Raw genomic sequence first — 20,167 nt, forward strand, 5'->3', positions numbered from 1 at the left:
AATTGGTATGTACATGTCATGTTTGACTTCTTGGCCTGTTGATGTTCATTTTGGTTTGGATCCCTTCAGCAGTGGTAGGAGGACACGTTTGCAATTCAGCGGGCAATGAAATGTTTCTTAGAATAACCCGTTTACTTTAAACAGGTGTTGTTCCCGTAAAGTTCGAGAGCTATGGTGGCAGGGCATTCCACCAAGTGTGAGAGGCAAGGTCTGGAGCTTGGCAATTGGCAACGAGTTAAACATCACCCACGGTGAGACTGTTGTTTTGTCTACGTTGTGTTACGAAGAGAAATTACTAAGCGGACAGTCTTGTATTTGTTATGGTGTATCAGAACCTGAGGTGTGGGTCTGAGGAGATGTTACCTAGTTAAACTTTTTTTTGTGGTGCTTTGATGTTTTTTGTTCAAATATACAGTGTTTTTAATCTTGTAGCTGCTCTAGGTCTGCTGCTGTGAATTGTTTCTGATTACTGCTGTCACTGTGTCTTGCTTTGATGTTAGAGGGAGATGGTCAGAATTAATGACTCGGGCTTTTTTTTTTTTTCTGAAACTTAGTATTGTTAATTTTGTAATGCCCGTGAGTATGGATATAGTGTGCTTCCTTTGATTTAGAGCAAGACACGAGGTTTGTGAGAGATTAAAAGACCCTTAGGAAAACTTGTGTTTGTGAAAACAGAAATAGTGTGCTACTTCAGAGTACAGAAAAACACAGCTCTGAAAGACTAACATATGTAATTAATTTGAACATGGAAAGGTGGTACTGCCTGTACTCCTGCTGTATTGTGCTGCTTTTCTGTGCTTGGCTTAGTTACCTTGGGTGTACTTTTTAAATGGAATTTTCTAGACTTATCCCAATTATTCAGTCAGACTATAATTTTGAACATCAGTGCTCTATAAGAAAAGAAAACACTTGAACACAAAATGCAACTTGTGCCTGGATTGCCGTTCCTTTTCGCTTAACCTTAAGTTATAGTGGAACAAGTCTTTCAGAACCATGACCTACTTAGAAATTCAACTACTATGTTGGAGATATAGTTACTCGCAATGACTGGGGCAGCATTGCTCGTATGGTGGGCAGTTAGTACGTGACAGCGGACGTGAGCATATGCAAATAGTGGGCTTGGTTTCATCTGTTTTTCTTTTTCCAGAACTGTATGATATTTGCTTGGCTCGTGCCAAAGAGAAATGGCGATCACTTAGCACAGGAGGGGCTGAAGTAGAATGTGAAGGTACACTTTTCATGAGTGATTTATGCGTGTTACAGAATAAGAGACTTGTAACAATTGTTTATTAAAATGAAATCACAGACTTTAAACAAAATAATTCAGCTATAAAGATGAGTTTGGTAAAAAGAAAACTTCTTTTTATGGAAGCAAGGAGTAGCTGTATTCTTCCTTCTCAATGAGACTATGGTCTCTTACAGAGCAGACTTCTTCATTTTTCTTTATAAACTATCTCTAGGTACAGTTCTTATTTGATGGCATTTTGTAGGAAAACTAGGAAAGTTTAGGGATTATAATTTGAATTGCAGCACTAAAATACTTTACTGCATCTGTAGTTTTGGAATTGAAACTCAAATTATAGCAGAAAATTGCATTTTAGTCCATTATTGCAGCTTTGAGCCTATCTCTTGAGTGTGTTTCAGAGAGCAGCAATTTATTTTTGCAGACAGAGTGGTTTGAGATTTACTAATTGATTGGAAGAGCTGTCTGTTTTCGAGAGAGTGTAAAACTACATGCAGATGCTTGAAATTGCCTTTGGTAAGTAATTATGCTGAGCAGAAAAAGGAGAACATACATACTGGCATTTATCAACAGAAAAATATTTTTGATTGGAAATCCCCTACTTTGTTCTCAGAAGATTGCCTGCGTCTTAAATAAGGACATCTAGTACATTTCCAGCTTCCTCTTGCACTTTATTTTCTGGAGTGTAGATGCTGGTGTGATTGGTGTAAAGCATTGGCTACTGACAGGTCTTGTTTTTCGACTGCTCAATGAGTAGCAGTAGGTGATTCCCAACTATACTTGCCAGAATAGACAAAATAAAAATAAAATTTAATTGCATCAAAATAAATGAACTGTGAAAAAGCTAACCCTAACTAGAAAAGGGAGAAAAAAAGGCGTACACTGATCCATGGTTACCTGGCTTTTTTTGGCTTTTACAGATGCTGGATTTTCTACAGCTGACAGAGAAGCGAGCTTGGAGTTAATAAAACTGGATATCTCAAGAACGTTTCCTAATCTCTGTATATTCCAGCAAGTAAGTGGTATTAACTTTTGCCTTGACTTCTCTGAGAAACTAAGTTTACGTAATCTTGCCCGTCCCTTGGTTGAAACAGTTCAAATCTGAAGGAGTAGACATCTTGAGAGGAAAAAGTTCCTAAATATTTTGGAAAACTATTGGCTAATCATCATGATTCCTCTAGCCTAGTTCATGCTGGTTTCTGTGGGATGAAGTGATGCAGGTAAGTGTTTCCAGGTCACTGAATCAGCGCTGCTGGGTTGCAAATACACAGTAAGTGATAACATAACTCAAGCAAGCAAGATTTGGTGGCCTTTTTTAGGTTCAGTGCAAGATCAATTTAACTTGTGTGTTTTGGTGTGCCTTAACGACTTATTTTACCCAGATACTTTGTCCTTCTATACACAAATTTCAGCAGCCCTGTAAAAAGTTTAGATTGTGATAAATCTAACATTTTTGGGTGAAAAGTTTACCATTTGGAAATTCTCAGCCAGTTACAGTACTTGAGGTAAGATATGGCAGTTGTTAATAGTCAACAGTGTGAAATTCTTTTTAGTTATATGTGTCATTCTTGATGTGCTCTGTGTTTATGTTACAGCATATTGTCACTGTTCTGACTATGTTCTGCTTTCTTGGCGCTATTGTCGAAGTGCTGCCGAGCTATAAGGAATCTCTTAGACTTACATTCCTCTTGTATAAGGTTTTAATATGTAATTGATGTATTGGGTGAACTGTATGCATTTGTAATAAATATGGTATGGGGGGCTGTTCAGAGCTGCATAGGGGAATAACGTGTCCTTCATCAGAAGTAATAGATACTGTCCAATATGTACCAATAGGTACCGTAGCACCGAAGGGGTTTCAGCATGTTTGTTATATGCTCAGATGTATTGTCTTGTTTTTATATAATTATAGGGTGGTCCTTACCATGACACGTTGCACAGTATTTTAGGAGCCTATACTTGTTACAGACCTGACGTAGGCTACGTAAGTGAAGAATTTTTTTGTTTTCAAGGGTGGGAATGGAGAACTAGGGGGAGGGAGGATTGTGTTAATCAGACCTTTGTAGAATGATTTTGTGAATACTTGTGGGGTTTCTGTGTGCTTTCTTCTATTCCAGTATGTGCTTGAGAAGTGTATATAATGGTTCTGTTGCTAGATTTAAGCTTTTTAACAGGTTAAGTAATTGCAGACCTCAAAAGTATGTATTTGTAGTGCTTGAAAACGGGAGTCAGAGGATGTAGTTAAATTGGTCCTTTGAAGTACATACTGTTCTTAATGGCAGTCTTACTGAGACGCTTCTGTTGAGCTGAGTATCTTAGTCCTCTTAATATGTAGTTCTGTGCATTAGCACTGTGAGCTTCTGGAACACTCTTTAAAGCAATGCCTGTCAAGGCTACATGAGCTCCCTCAAAGTATTTGAGGTAGTGATTATCAGAGGACTGCGTGGATTTCGGAGACTTCATTTAGTCTTTTTTTCCCAGAACAGAGATATATATATATATAAATGAGCTTATTCTTTATTTGGGAGCAGTTGTTTTAGAGAAGGCAAATGCAGAAAGATAATGTTCCTGTTCTTTGAGTAGCATGCGATGCTTGGCAAAAACTGCTGAACATGACTGCTGGGAAACCAGAAAAAGGGCAGATCAGGTGGTATGCTTCATTCGGCATGGAACCTGTGGTTGTGTTGGGAAGGAGCTTCTTCCTCAGGTTTGCAGGAAGGACTGTCACACCTTGGTCCCTGTGACTCTGCAGTGGCAGCACTACACCCTCTGAGTGAGGCAGCAAGCTTTGCCTAGATTCAGCATTGATTCCTTGGTGTACTTTGTAGAAAAATGCAACAATATCGTGAGCTTATGGTAAATGAAACAAGCTTAATCTTAAAATGGTACTGCTTGTCAAATGAGTCGTTGCAATTGTCTGTAAGTGCTGGTAATTGATTGAAAAAGGAAAGAATGGGCTTTGATTCCAGTGTCCTAGTCCAGCTTTCCACAAAGAAGAGTGTGTATATATGACCCATCCCTAGGAGAAGACGGATTACTTAGAAACAGCTTATTCTTCAAAAAAACCTTCATTCTGCATATTTGAAAGTGCTGTCATCCTAGCCTGTCTTAGGAGTTTTACTTAGTCTTTGAAAGGAGGCAACATGGGCATTGTTAGCTTCCATGCTCTGAACATGCAGTATCAAAGGGTGACGTGGGTTAAAAAATCCTGCCTTGCTGAACCTTTTGCAAAATTCAGCAGCTCAGCGGGTGGGTTAAATGCTGTTGATTACGAGGACAAAATGGAAGAGCACAGTTACTGCTGAATAGTAACACTTCTCCTTTCTCCAGGTACAGGGCATGTCCTTCATAGCAGCAGTGTTGATCTTGAACTTGGATACTGCAGATGCCTTCATTGCTTTTTCTAACCTTTTAAATAAACCCTGTCAGATGGCGTTTTTCCGTGTGGACCATGGCCTTGTAAGTATGCAAGAAAATTGTAGTTGGCATGTAGTGTAGTAGATACGTGTTGGGAAAGTTTTTTTTTAAAAAAAAAAAAAAAAAAAATGGACTCTGTAGCTTGGAAAGTAAGAGAATATTTATTTTGAAGCAACACACTTGATAAACAAAAAAAAAAAACCCAACGCAGACGCACATTCACAACCCCTCAAAAAAACCGAACCAAAACCCACCCCACTAACCTTTTTGAACAAGGAGGTGAATGAAATTGTTCAGCTGCTATTTATGATGCTCAGAGAATGGTTATGAGAACATTATTCAAATTGAGCACTGTAGTTGAAAGCTGAAAACACCTTAATATTAGAAGTGTCTTGAAGGTGCTTTTTATCCCAGACTAAAAGGTTGCTAAAAATAGACTGTTGCAGGGAGAACCAGGTTTCCCATCTCTTACTGTAGCAGCTGTGTTTGAAAAGGAGTTGGGGGAATCAGATGAGCAGACCCCTCCAATTTTCAGTTGGAGCTGGTTGCCTGATTCTCTCTGGAGTCTCTAAAATTCCTTGTTAGCCTGTACACTGGGCTGCTTGTGTAATGTAGCAAAATAAGACACATCTCCCGGAAAGTGTTTTTAATTTACTTTAAAAGTATTTTTTTGTAAAATATTTGGCATTCTGTATTTCTCACTTATTTACCTTTTAACACTATGAAAATAGGATCTGCTTCTCAAGAGTTTAAATGGGAGAAATAAAGCAAGGGAATGGATGACATCAACAACGATCATTTTTGTTGCTTAAACAGTAGGATACTGGGGGTCCTATCAGTATTTCCTACTGGAAAAGCAATATGTAATTCCCTGTTGCAGCCCCTGAGTCTCATCAGTTGTAAATGCCCACAGGGAGATGTGTCACAGTGCAAACATTGCTAGAAACAGTATCAGTCATCTCCATTACCATGCTTGGACCTAGAGGATACGCTCGTGTATTCAGTGTGTAAATACAGTTCTTGTGATTTTGGAATTAAAATTGCTAGAATAAGATTTTGTAAATTTTTTTTTTTAGCTGAAATAGCGGGTTTTGATGTACTCTTGGTTAGTGCCGTTTAGTTTATTAGTCTGGCTAAATAGAGGCTAAATGGTAGAAGAGTAGAGATGTTGATATGTGAAATAATGTTACATATTGTGAGATTACATGATTCACAGCACAAGTAAAACTTTGTACCTAATATTTCAAACAGAGTAGTGAAACGTAAAGTGAGACAGTTTTGGCTTCCTGTGGTTAACATACTGACCTGAGATGTCTGCCCTCATCTTTTTGTGTCAAGTTTCACAGTGGTTTAATAACCAAATGCGGATTTGTCTTAACGTATAATAAATTAGAAAAATAAAACCAGCACAAGTTAGTTGTGGAAATGATAGAGCAATTTATACCACTTTATCTTGATTTCTTTTGTTGGCTACAGTTTTATTAAACTAGAATTCTTTTTAATTGCTACTAAGTTGAATAAGTCTTGTTGAATGACGATCTGATCAGGATAAATACTGAACTGCTATTGCATTTCTAATAGAGCTGCTGTGTTACTATCAGCAGATGTGATTGTAGCAGTTACGTGTAAGATCCCCTCTCTAAAGTGCTTTTGAAACGCTTTAGTAGAACTCTCTTACCGTGGTCCTAGCATCTAAATGGATCATTTTGGAAGCAGGACTGTCTGTTGCGCTACCTTCGTCCTTCTTTATACTTGCAGATCTCATGTGATGCTTGGATTTCATGCATTTAAAAATCCCTATTGGGAAGCTGTTTCAGTTGTACAGTTCCCTAAAAAGTGGGTTTCTAGTTTTTTGGTGTCATGTTTGCCATGAACATGTTTCTCAGTAACTGATGGTTCAGAGATTTTACAAAACTTTGTATGGTTATTTCTGTAGCATCTACCTGTCTGATTGGCTTTTAAGCCTTACACTCTTAGTGACTACCAGGCTAAAATTTTTATTTGCCACTGTTAATGAAGGTAGTCCACCATCTGTCACTGCATTCAGGTGAAACAGGAAAAATTTCTGTAAGAACATGAGAAAAACGGGGAAACAAATCTGTCGTCCTTTGAAGGACTTCAGACAAAAGGCTCCTCATTTTTCCCTTTGCTGTCATGGTGGTTTGGGGAGAACATGCTGATACAGCTCATACTTTGAAGAAAATACAGCCATTCTTTATTGCTTTTATTGGGATATTGTAATTAAAATTTCTGAATCACTCAAGGACTTTGCTTAACTTTTCTCCCTATTATTAAGAGGGACGGTGGGCGGCTAAAAAAGTCTGTTTGTTTTTAACTCTTAGTGAGATTGTGAGATTTTCTTTTTCCATGCTCTCTTATGAAATTCAACCTAAATACGCAAATTTTGAAATAACATGGAAGTCTTTGTGTTAAAAGCAGTACAGTTCAGGGGTTATGGTATCAGATGGGAGTTACAATCTGTTTCTCTTGCATACGTGTTTTGTCCTGGTCTTTGGCTTTTCTGTGTGAACCTTGTCTCCCGCTTTTTGCAATAGAAATGCCTATTACCTTATTTTAAAATGTATAGTATAAAAGAAGCTTTAGTATTAGAATATGATTTATGACTGGAGCTAACTGGACTCTTCACTCTTGCTGTGCAGTATTAAATTATTTTAGTTTTGTATTTTCATTTTTCAATCCATTAGGCCTTGGATTTTATTCAGTATAGTATTAAATTGCTGCCACAAGCATAAAATACCATTCTGTTATCATAATTATTTTGAGAAATCGGCAAATAACTTCTCTCCTGCTGGTATTTTTCTTTCCAAAGGAAGCTGGCCAAGTCCCAAAACAATAATTATATTGTGTAGCATGAGAACGGTATATAGAATGGATCTTAAACTCTTTGTGCTTGCAGATGCCGCCCTTTGTGTAAATGTTTAGCTCTTTATGGTGTCATGTAATTCATATGATCCTATTTTTTAAGAGCATGAATCCAACAGTAGATAATACATTTAAGCCTATTAATAATACAAGATAACTGTTTTTTTTTCTCCTCGTTATGTTTTCCCAGATGTTGACTTACTTTGCCGCGTTTGAGGTATTCTTTGAAGAAAATCTGCCAAAGTTATTTGCTCACTTCAAAAAAAATAACTTAACTCCAGACATCTATCTTATTGATTGGTAAGATGTTGAAAGTATAATTACTAATGTGCATATAGCTCCATGTCAGTATTCATGACAGAAGCTGGAGTGCTCTTACCTGGTTTAGTATTCTTTTAAGAGAACGGCTTTATCTTTCGTTCAATACTTGAGTTGTCAGTCCAAATCGTTCCCAGATACTTCTGTGATGTTTAACATTTGCCTAACCTTTTTTATTGTACTTGTGTTGAGTTTGAAGCTTATTTTGAAATAGAGCTGTATAGCAGTGTTTATCCATATTTAGTGCATATTTGCATTGATCTTCTGAGAAAAGCTGTTAGTTTTTCTACTGCATGTGCAGGTGTGTATCAGGGGTGTATATCCAGAAAGCATTGCTAGTCTTGCGTTTCAAATGTGTAGTTTGTCCTCCTGACAGAAAAGAGTAGTTAAAATGTTTGTCCATAAAGCAAAAAGCTAGAAGCTACAGAAACACCAACACCTAGGCTTTGGGCAGAGTGAACTATGACTCTTGGGCAGTATCTCACTCATGTTAGGTGGTCCCAGATCCTGTTTAGAGGATCCCAGTACAGATTGTTTAAAAACTGATCTTGACACAGTCCAATTGAATAGCTAAAGGGTATTAGCGTGGTTTTGATTACTGCAGCTATTTCACTTGGCGGAAAGGCAATTACAGTCTTTTTATTTGGTGAAACTACTTTCCCTTTTAGTTCTGGTATAATTAGAACCCTTTTCCTTAGAGAGGAAAAAAGACAAGGATCTTATTTGCACTTTTGCCAAATTTCAGTGTGCTACAAGGCACTCCAAATTGAATGTTTGCATTTGTGCCTGTCAGGCTTCGGTTTGGGGCAGCTGAAATATCTCTTCTCAGCTTTGTTGTCAGTTTCGGGATGATATGAAGTCTTTTTTGTGAAAAATTCATTTGCCCTTAAATTGTTGACAACTTCTGCTGTTCTCGGGTGTCTGTCTAAGTAACTTCAGTAGAAAATTAAGTTACCAGTAGTAATAGCATTTTTTTCTGAGATTCATAAGTTATTTTGGAAAAATTTGTACCATTAATGCAATGCTACCTTAACCAAGCTCTTGATACCCTGATCTTTAAGACCTAGTTGCTAGCCCTGAACATCCTGCCAATCCGTCAGGCAGAAATCCATTTAGAGTAATTCAGTCCAATCCAACAGCTCAAAGTTTGAATACATGAGTTTTCATAGGATCGTAGAGTTGCTGAGGCACTGGAAGGGAGCTCTGGATAGGATCTCATCTAAACCCACAGCAGGGTCAGGTAGAGCAGGTTGCTTAGGACCTTGTCCGGTTGGGTTTTGAATCTCTCCAAGGAAGAAGACTCCACAACGTCTCCACGCAGCTCTGTTCCAGTGTTCAACCACCCTTGCAGTGAACAAGTTATTTTCTTATGTTTAAATGGAATTTCCTGTCTTTCAATTTGTGTCCGTTGGCTCTTGTCCTTTCACTGGATACAGCTGAGAAGAGTCTGACTCTGTCTTCTTTACGCCCTCCTGTCAAGTATTTTTACACATTTGGGTCTGAGCCGTCTCTTCTTCTGGCTAAACAGTACGAGCTTTCTCAGGCTCGCCCTGTTTATCAGATGTTCCAAGTCTCTAGTCATATTCATGGCAAGCTGAGTGTGCTCCAGTATATTTAAGTCTCTCTCATACTGGGAAGCCCAGAGCTGGCTCACCAGTGCTGAGTAGATGGATGACGTGCCTTGGCCTGCTGGCAGTGCTGTTCCTAATGCAGCCCAGGAGTTTGTGGATGTTCTTTGCTGCAAAGGCGCATTGATGGCTTACGTTCAACTTGTCCACCAGGACCTCCATGTCCTTTTCTGCAGAGCTGCTTTGCAGCCTGTTGGCTTCCCACAGGTAGTGGTGCCTGGGCTTATTTCCTACCTAGGTGCAGGATTTGGCATTTCCCTTTGAACATCATGAGACTCATGTCGGCACATTTCTCCAGTGTCTCAAGGTCCCTATGGAGTGGTGTATCAACCACTCTTCCCAGTTTTGTATTGCCTGCAAACTTGCTGAGGGTACAGCCTGACCTTTCATCTAGGTCCTTAATGAAGACATATAAAGTATTGGATGGATGTCAAACCCTGGAATACTCTGCCAGTGAATTGGCTTGAAGCTGTACTTCATGCCACTGACAGCATCTGAGCTTGGCAGCTACAGCCAGTTTTCACTCCATCTCACTGTCCGTTTATCTAGTCCATACTTCATCAGTTCATCAGCAAGGGTTTTATGGGATGCAGTGTTGAAAACTTTGCTAACATCAAGATAAACAGCATCCATTGTTCTCCCCTCATACACCAAGCCAGTCATCTGTTTGTAGAAGGCTATTGGATCGGTCAGGCGTGGTTTTGCTTTCATAAATCCATAATGACTTTTCCCAATCACCTTTTTGCCCATCATATGTTTTGAAATGATCTCCAGGAATTTTTCTTCCATTACTTTCCCAGGGACGGAGATGAGGCTGACCAGCCTATAGTTCCCTGGATCCTGCTTTTTGAAGATTTGTTTTCTTCAAATCCTCAGGAGCTTCCCCTGATCACTGGGCTCTTTCAAAGATAATTGAGAGCAGCTTTACAATGACACCAGAGTTTCCTCAGCACTCGTGTGTGTGTCTCACCAGGTCCCATGCACTTGTATATGCCCAGTTTGTTTAAATGTTCGCTAATGTGATCCTCCTTCACCTAGGGAAGGGCTTCCTTGCACTAAGCTTTCTCAGTGGTCTGGAGGACCGGGGATTCCTGAAGGTGAGTCTTCTCAGTAAAGGCTGAGATGAAGAGGGCGGTGAGTATCACAGCCTTCTGCAAGTACCTTGTCACCAGGTTCCCTGCCCTGTTCAGCGACAGGCTGATGTTTTCCCAAGACTCTTTTTCTGCTGACGTAGGGAAAGGCCTTCGCATTGTCCTTAACATCCATTGCTGGATTCAACTCCCCATGGGCTTTGGATTTCCTAGCCCCTTGTCTGCATACTCAGACAAAGTCTGCATTTCCCCAGGGTCATCTGCCCCTCCTTCAGCCTCTTGTGTGCTTCCTTTTTATATTTGAGTTTTGACAGGAGGTTCTTGTTCGTCCGTACAGGCCTCCTGCTGCCTTTGCTTGAGTTCCTTCATTTTCATACGCCTCTTGCACAGAACATAGTGTAACATGGTCTTTGTTTGACTTGGCTTTTACATTGGGATTGAATTTTCATGCAACATGAGTAGGGGAATGGGGATGTGTGTAATGGATAGGCTCATTTCTCCCAGCATTTGGTGGGAGAAACACCATTGGAAGGATATTTATGACTGAAGGCCAAGAATATTGAACTGAACTAGATTTATGCACAGAGCAGGAAGCTGCTAGAAAAAATCCTGGAATAGGATAGAAGGGAAGGAAGAGGGTAGAGGCTGGTATGTTCAGTGGTAAGAGGAAAAGTGTTGAAGTTCTGTTGCCTCAGACAATGTTGTGAAAAGCCTGTGTGTGGAGTAAGCAATTGAATAAAAGGGATGTCTGAATAGGAAGACTGTAAACATACTGGAGAATAACTGGATAGGCAACATTAAAATCACTAGGTTATAATTTTTTTTAATGGATTACTAGTTTAATATGATACTGTCATAAATAAGGTGATTTTTTTTTTTTATTTAGGAGAGACTAAAACTGAGTGTCTTCATGGTGCATGTTAATATCACTCTGTTGTATAACTTTGAGCTTTACACTGTAAAAAAGGAACCCTGAGGAACAACACCAGAAATTGGAGATTTGGGAAAAGACTGTGTGGATGAAAGGTTGAAAGTTTACATTGCCCTCAGCGATTGTTGCTTTGCTAGACTAGTCTTTATTGTGTTTTCTTGAGTAAATATTTATGTGATCAGTTGTCCTCTCTGAGCACATTTATAGGCGAAAAAAAAATTACTGACTCATAAGCAAAGAACTGAAGTGTTGAAGTCTGAGTATGTGGGGTACATCAGGCCCCCCTTTTGTTCCTTCTGTGGATGTTGTCAAGAGCGTTGGAAAGAAACTTCCGTCGGGAGTCATTGTGGGTGGTGCTTCTCAAGGTCGTTGTACCAATGGACTGACAACCCTTAGCATTTCTTGCTGACTACCTGCATCCATATTAAAGCTGTTTATTTTAATCCCAAGGACAATTTACGATGTTCCTCCCCATCCCCAGAGAGTCACACTGTGATCTTGCACAGGAATGTAGACTAGTTGAGGTAGTCCTGCCAATCCTATATTAAACTTTTTTCACACTTGTCTTGAGCTAGACAGCTTGTCCTGCTCTGACTTTAATTTTGTTAGACCGTGGAGTTGGTATGGAACTGTAAGATTTAGATATTAGGTTTAAATATATGTGTGTGCATGTGTATATAAGTATAGGTATACATATGTGTGTGTGCGTACATATATATACTTTCTATTTTAAATATATATTATAAAATTATATATATTTAAATATGTATAAATATATACTTTCTGCGTTAAAATACTTTGATCCTGTAGGAAGCAGATTTGGGGGTTGTTTTTTGTTCATTTATTTTGTTTGTTTATTTGTTTTTTAAGCAGGGACTGCAGTGATAGGATGAGGGGTAATGGTTTCAAACGGAAAGAGAGGAGATTCAGATTAGATATTAGGAAGAAATTCTCTCCTGTGAGGGTGATGAGACACTGGCACAGGTTGCCCAGAGCAGCTGTGGCTGCCCCCTCCCTGGCAGTGTTCCAGGCCAGGTTGGATGGGGCTTTGAACAACCTGGTCTGGTGGAAGGTGTCCCTGCCTATGGCAGGGGGTTGGAACTACATGATCTGTAAGGTCCTTTCAAACCCAAACCATTCTGTGATTCTATGAATTTTTAAATGGCCACTGGAAACTTAGCTAATTGGACTTTATATGTACTGTCCTTTCATTGCTTCCAGGAAGCAATATAGAAAAAATGTGAGGAAGAATCAGATGAGTCTGTGTTCTCACAAGTGAGTAACTATTAAAGCTAAGGACTTTTGAAAATGTTGTTTATAAGGTTGCCTGTGGCTCATGGCTGACAGTCAATTTGCTGTAGTACAGATATCACTCCATTAAAGACAGAACTGTTTCTGGAAAGATAAGAATGTGATTCCAGTGTGTTTTAAGTCAGGGAACAATATGCTACAGTGTTGCTCTGGATAGACAGACCTTTTGGTTGTAGGTAAAAATCTCTATGAAACAGCCTTGCTCTGACAACATTACTCTTATTTAAATGCACGTTTGTTCTGAGCTCCAAAGGGATGCCTGCTGCTGTCCCGGTTGCTGGCATGGTTACTGTGCAGGCATGTGTGCAGTAAATCTCAGTTGGTGCCAGCTCTGGGAGGGCTCCAGTAGCCAGTGCTGCACAAACCAGTTGCTGGGAAACCCTGCTGCTCCTGCTGCAATTACAGTGGAATCAACTAGTTTCCTTTGTGCTGCTTCCTGTAACCAGTGCCGTGGGGATGGGCAGTAAAATTGGTATGCTTAAATCATTTCTGAAGGGATGTGTTCCAAGAAAAAGAAATGCTGTGCATAAAGATGGGCCCAGCTCTGCAGGTGATGCAATGCTGCTTTGCGTTTTCTTGGGCTGGTAGAGGATTTAGGGAGGGGAGCTCCTCTGCCACTTCAGTTCCACCACTGCCTTCTGTAATGGGAAAACGCCAGAGACTTAAGAATTTAATTAGAAGGTACAGTGGCATGATTATCAGTGGATACCTGCCAGAAGTAAGGCATCTGTTTTAAAAAGAACCCTTGTGCTTCAAGCCCAAGCTCCAGCTGATAAACCTCATGGAAAGAATTCAAAAGCTAGACAGTTGGTTTACTTTTTTTGAGGAATGTAAAGGGAATCAAGTGTGAGAAAGCTGTAAAGAGCCACGTGCAGTCAGCTTCACAGAGAATAGAGGGGAAATGGTGTGTCTGAATAGCCCAGTTTTGGCCTCTCGGCTCCGTCAGATGATATACAGCAGGCTCTTGTGAGCAGAGCAGAACGTGGATTTGCAAAGGACACATGCTGTCTATTTATGGCCTGCTGCTGCTATACAAATACCTCTTTTTCTGTACTCAGAGAAATGATTTTTGGCAATAATTATAGCCAAGGGCTTTGTTTGTACTGATGGATTGATCAATGGTTCTTCAGTATTACAGTGACTGTGCTCCATGAACACTAACTTTCTGTTTGACAGCATTACTGTTTGCTTGTCATGATAAAGGTCCAGGCCACTTCGTGTGGACATTTGTAGTGGGCACTTCCCAGTGAAGTATTTATAAACTTGCTATCTGTTACATTAAGAAAAACATAGTCTGTGTCAAGCCAGTAACTCTCCACCCCTCAAAAAGTGAAGCTTAAGATGATGCTTTAAATGTATGCCTGCTTTTCAAGGAAAAAATGGACTGTAATCCTGCCCAAAGGTTTCTCGTGACATCCTGATCTTTTGAATTGGACTTGTTAATGGACTCCAGAAGATCAGTCTTTAGCCCAAGTTGTGGTGTGCACATCCTTATGTCACTGCAGGTTAGGGTGGAATCAAGTGAAATACTGTGCTGCTGTGTAATGCTCCTAGGTGAGAGAACAGGGCTTTTTGGGTGCTTCTGAGTGGTCGGAAATTGCTCAGAAACTCACACAATACTTACTTTGTATTGATTCACTTTACAATATTCACATTTGCTGAGTGCTAAGAAGTTGCTCTGTTGCAGTCAGTATTGTATAGTACATAATATTTAAAGTTTTCTTTTCCTAATAATGAACAAAGTAAATACTTCCACTTTTTTTCCAACTGTAATGATTTTAAAATGGTACTAAATGAACTGTTACTGACAAGCTTATTGCAACAACTCTAAAGGTGCTAATGAGAACAGATGCCACTGTACAACCAAGTAACGCATGAACACTTAGAAAGGTGCAATCTTTGTCTCAAAGCAGTTGTAGTTGAAATTGATACAAAATGTAACTAAAAATTAGTACCAGGGTGAAGGAGAGAGCATCCAAGAATAAGTTTAAAAGGTGAACTAGTTCATCGAACTCCACAGCTGAACTCAGAAGTTGCAGAAATATTTTTGTGCCGTTACAGACACGGGAAAAGAAGATCTGATTTGCATCAGTATTGTTGTGCATGAGTTGTCAATCCAAAATCTGGCACACGTCTTCATCGCTGTTGCTAACAATATCTTATGAAGACTTTTTAATTAAAAAAGAAAGAAGGGGCAGAGGGGAAGGAACAAAGGAAAGAAAAGACAGAGCCTGTGATTATCATGGCAACGGTGCTTTGCTTTCTTAGTAACATTATGGTCGTACGCTTTCCCTGTGAGCAGCAAACCGGCCAGGATTTCATGCATCTACCTCAAAGTGTGCTTTCATTGTAAGCAGGGCTGGGGGGAGCAGGAGCATCTCGTACTTCAGGGTTTTATCCCTCTTCCAACCAGTTAGTGGCCATAAGCCTGCATTTTCGTTCGTCTGACACTGGACATCTCTGTGCTAGTTGGTGTGTTGTCTGCACCTGGGACTCGTAGTCTGTCGGCAGAGCGCTGCAGGCGGAGAATCACCCCGCAGTGCAGGAGAGCAGATCGTGTGCAGCGGTGTGCTAGCGCTGCGGAGAGCCGCTGCCGTGACTGGTTTAGTCCAGCAGCTGCTTTATTACTATAATAAATTTCAGCTGGGTTTCAGACCAGTAGCTCAGAGGTCTAATAAAAACTCCTTTCAGCAGGAAATGTTTGAAGGAGCAAATGCTGTATCCATTCTTAGTAGTAATGATTCCTGCTGTTGTTTCATTGCTTATTCGAGGGGGCCTAGTCTCTGTTCTTAGGGCTTGATGCATTAGTTCCTTGCTAGTGTTAATGAAAAGTGATTGCCTTACGAATTTCCTGCAAATTGCACTTCCTTCCAAATTATGAAGAGATCAATGTCAATTTCTTTATTTGATGTGACAGCTTCTTTGACACGAGTAAATCTTTTCCTAAAAAAGTAGTGTTCTAATAAATAGTTCTGACTGTTTCTTCTGACAGTTAATTTTCTGCATAGCTGCAGATTTAATACACGTGGATTATTCAGGTTAGGTCTGAATCATGACAGAATAATAGCTTTTGTGAATAAAAACAGATAAAAAAAATAGGTATTGTTACTTATCTTGAACCAGGACTAGTTTCTGGCTGAGTGTTTCCCTGCTGCTTGGTGACCAGGAAAGGACACGATTGAATTGCTTCCTTATTCACCGTTCTTTTTAAATGGAAAAGCTGTTGCTGTTTCCTGTGCGTGTGCAACAAAAAGTCTTAATTCTGCTGTGTGGGTGTTCTGTAACAAGACACTTTTATATGGTGTGTGACTGTACAAAAATGTTGAAAGAGTACACAAAGTCTGCAACGCGTGATCAGCCAGTAACCCAAAGAAGGGGCTTGTGTTGTGCTATTCTTATATGTTCATGTATGTATGTAAAATACATATATGAACAGTAGTGGGTTTTTCATCCCAGACTACCTCTTATTTGCTTAATTTTCTACTTATAATTTAGCTTTTTGGCAAACAGAATGTAAGCAATTTCCACTTATTATAAAAACATTGCTATGAGATGTAAAAATAGAAAAAAGTAAAATCCTAAGGCTCCTAAGCCTGCAATTTACTTGTCACCTGAATTTGTGCAAATGGTTTAGTTGCATCTTGCTGCTTGTAAAATGAATATATTTTCCCATTTACCTAAAGTGCACTGGTTCACAGAGAAGCCAGATACTTGATGACACATCATTCAAATAATTTTATATTGTAAGAAGCGGATACTGCAGAAACCCTTTGATTATTATTAGAATTTGCTGTGAAAATACATTCATTTGTATTCTATATACCTCTCTCTCTGTGTGTGTGTGTGTCTGTTCCATTTTATTAATGTAAACCCGAATTTCCTAAATAAAAAATGGAGGGGATAGAGTTAGTCTTAAACACAAGAGAACTGCTTACTGTTTAAGCGTACTTGAAGAGAAATTCTGTGTTAAAAGATGTGGAAAGATTTTATTTAAATTTGAGGCTTTGCTGACCTCTGCCGGAGAAAAAATTATTTGCAGTTTTATGGAGATCTACGCAGTGCATCTGTGGAGAAATGTTCTCTCTAAATTCTGAAGGAAAAAAATAACTGTTTTCCCTTATATACTATAACGTGATTCCAGGAAACTTAATTCTCTTCACTTGCTGTTACGACACTGTAAGTGTCAACGAAACCTGCTCTGCCTTGTAACAAGTGTTGTATAGGGGAGAGAGTAGGGAGCGTCTTTGCATTCCTGGCTGCGAGGCTGCCAGCATTTCGATGGAGGAAGAAGCGTGCTCTTGGCAGTTAATGAAAATACAGTTTTAGCAACTGGGAGGAGGTTCTTGTTTCTGCTCTTACCTTTACTCTTTGAACACATCCGTTCAAGCCCACTGAACTACCATCTTATCACAGCTGTCTTACACGTTCTTTCTGGACATCTTGCTTGTTTCTCTCAACTCACTAGAGTTTAAACTGATCTTTCCTCCAAAACTCATGCTGTTGTTACTTTGCCAGTCAATCAAGCCTGGAACACAGAGTTAATTTTACACATCTGGTTCATCTGATCCACAAAATTCCCTTTGCAGTGTGTCTTGCGGTTCAGCTTTTTGTGTTCTTGCAGCTAAAATGACGTAATCATCAACTCTGAAGTGATGATTAAATATGCCTTTGATTACACCTGTGGCCAGTGCATGTCCGTCATAAAACCATGCATATTGTTTCTTCTGGTGTGACCCAAGAAAATTGGAGACCCAGATTGATAGCAAGATGCTTTAGTGGTTATAGAATTTTATATTGTTTCATGTATTGGTATGCTGCAACTAGTAGAAGTACTTTGGAAATAAAAAAAGAAATGTTCAGTTATAAATATAAAGCCCCAAACTTACTGATGATCGATCTGTGTACTTCTGTGAGTATCTATTTGTTTTATATATCTATTATTTGTTTTTCAGGATATTCACATTGTACAGCAAATCTTTGCCACTGGACTTGGCATGTCGTGTCTGGGATGTGTTCTGCCGTGATGGAGAAGAATTCTTATTCCGTACAGCCCTGGGAATATTAAAACTTTTTGAAGATATTTTGACCAAAATGGACTTTATTCACATAGCCCAGTTTTTAACAAAGCTACCAGAGGACTTGCCTTCGGAAGAATTTTTCACATCTATTGCTGCCATTCAGATGCAAAGTAGAAACAAAAAGTGGGCTCAGGTAAAGAGGATGTTAATCTTTGATAACAGATGACTGTACTGTACTCATGAACATGGGGTTTGGCAACACCTGGAAGAATGTGTTAGCAGAGCTAGTATTTGATTTTGCAGGCAGGTAGGATGATGTGGCTAACATACATTCAGGTGAGTGGATTCCCTGGGCCTACTCTCATACAGAATCACTTAATCACAAGCTCGTAGAGGTTGGAAGGGATCTCTGGAGATCGTCTAGTCCAACCCCCTGCCAGAGCAGGCTCACCTACAGCAGGTCGCACAGGACTGCATCCAGGCGGGTTTTGGATATCTCCAGGGAAGGAAACTCCACAGCCTCCCTGGGCAGCCTGTTCCAGGCTCTGCCACCCTCGATGTAAAGAAGTTTTTCCTCGTGTTGAGGCGGAACTTCCTGTGCTCCAGTTTATGCCCGTTGCCCCTTGTCCTGTCACTGGGCACCACTGAGAAAAGCCTGGCCCCATCCTCTTGACACCCGCCCTTTAGATATTTATAAGTGTGGATAAGGTCCCCTCTCAGTCTTCTCTTCTCCAGGCTAAAGAGACCCACGTCTCTCAGCCTTTCCTCATAGGAGAGATGCTCCAGCCCCCTCATCATCTTCTTAGCCCACTGCTGGACTGTCTCCAGTAGCTCCCTGTCCTTCTTGAACTGGGGGGCCGAGAACTGGACGCAGTATTCTAGGTGTGGCCTCTCCTCTGGAAAGGGAGAGTTCAGTCAATATTCAAAATTTAAACATTGAGTGGACTTGATGAAGGAGAGTACCGTATGACTTTTTAAATTTATTCATTACAAAGGCTGTTGGCAACATTACAACTTGATATTTAGAAGCAGAAATTCACTCTTTGGGAGAAGATGACAATTTGTCAGGACACATTATCATACAGTCATCATCTTAATGTTCTTGAGAATCTATTTTGTCTAATTTTGGGCTGTACAGAAGTGATTGCATCTCTGACTTCTTTATTGGAATTCAGCACTGAAGCCTCTATTTCAGAAATTATGTCACATCACTGTAACTTTAACTAAATTCCAGTTTAAAGAAAAAAGATGGAAGTGTGTCATCTTCATGTGGAAATTATTAAGTGGCTGTAACAGCCATTCATGCTGGAGACTTAGGTCAAACGTACTCTGTAGCATTTGGAGTGGATAACTTTTTTCTTTTTTTTTTCTCTTCCTTTTCTTTTCTTTTTTCAAAGCAGTAATGCAGCCTGCTTCATGAGTCATGCAGTAATAGAGCCCTCCCCATTTTATCCAAATTCTTTTTTGCAGTGAAACTGAAAGGTGATGTTAAATGTAGCTGTTATGGCAATTCAGCTGCAAATGGGAGTTTATGGTTCTTTCCTGGGGTAAGAGTCTGCAGAGAAGGAGAGATAGGGGTCCTATCCTGCCAAGTAGCAGGCTTTCTTAGCCAGTCGTTTTCAGTCTGTGACACGTGAAGGTTTAGTGGTGATTATCGCAACAGGAGGAAGACTTCAAAGTAACCTAGCCCAAGCAGTTGTCCTCAGTCTCCTCATCAGCCTCATTCTGACTGCGCTGGAGTTTGCCAGGCTGTTTTCACTTGTTGTGGCAAACTGAAGAAAAAATGCTGCTGAGCTGTGGTGCAGCTAGATCTTGGAGTTAGCGTGCTGTAGGGTTGGGGTTGGCTGACCTCTTGCCTGTCTGGACTTCTGCACCAGCTGGCTTTCTGCACCAGGTAGTTTCATTGCTGAGTAAGTTTCCACCAGGAAAGCCTGCCATCCTTTTCCAAGCCAGAAGTGGGTAGGGGCTGTGAGTTTCCTCATGGCATGCGCTTACTGGGACTGCTCAGTTGCTGAGGTACCACGATTGGAACCGACCTAGAAACATTAACAAGACAAAGAGGGTGTGGGATTTTGTTTTCTGTTACTAAGATGCTGCCTGTGATGGCTTCTTACTCTCTTGTCTTTAAAGTTCACCAGGAAGAGTTTGGACGCAGAAGCCTGAGCTTTGCTTTTCTAGGACAGACAGGGTTTTGGTAGCGTGTGACTTTGTTGCACAGGTGGACTCAGGGCAGTGCTGGGGTATGACGCCCACAAGTATGCTAGAGAAGTCTGTCTGCATGTGGGATGCTTCCTAGGTAGAAAATTTCCTGACCGGCTATTGCTGTA

The 20,167-nt window shown here is 40.1% G+C and overlaps 1 protein-coding gene across 1 annotated transcript in view; it reads left to right on the forward strand.

The window, feature by feature from the left end:
* TBC1D14 (TBC1 domain family member 14) overlaps window positions 1-20,167 on the forward strand; it is a 72,723-nt gene that overhangs the window by 50,368 nt on the left and 2,188 nt on the right. Inside the window, exons 7-13 of the mRNA XM_086463793.1 lie at window positions 145-251; window positions 1,148-1,228; window positions 2,164-2,258; window positions 3,156-3,227; window positions 4,574-4,702; window positions 7,734-7,843; window positions 17,775-18,033. Of these exons, the coding sequence (XP_086319919.1) occupies window positions 145-251; window positions 1,148-1,228; window positions 2,164-2,258; window positions 3,156-3,227; window positions 4,574-4,702; window positions 7,734-7,843; window positions 17,775-18,033 (853 nt within the window). The remainder of the gene's footprint in view (window positions 1-144; window positions 252-1,147; window positions 1,229-2,163; window positions 2,259-3,155; window positions 3,228-4,573; window positions 4,703-7,733; window positions 7,844-17,774; window positions 18,034-20,167) is intronic.

Source organism: Leptosomus discolor, chromosome 4 (assembly GCF_034619465.1).
Source record: "Leptosomus discolor isolate bLepDis1 chromosome 4, bLepDis1.hap2, whole genome shotgun sequence".
Classification (NCBI taxonomy): Eukaryota; Metazoa; Chordata; class Aves; order Leptosomiformes; family Leptosomidae; genus Leptosomus; species Leptosomus discolor.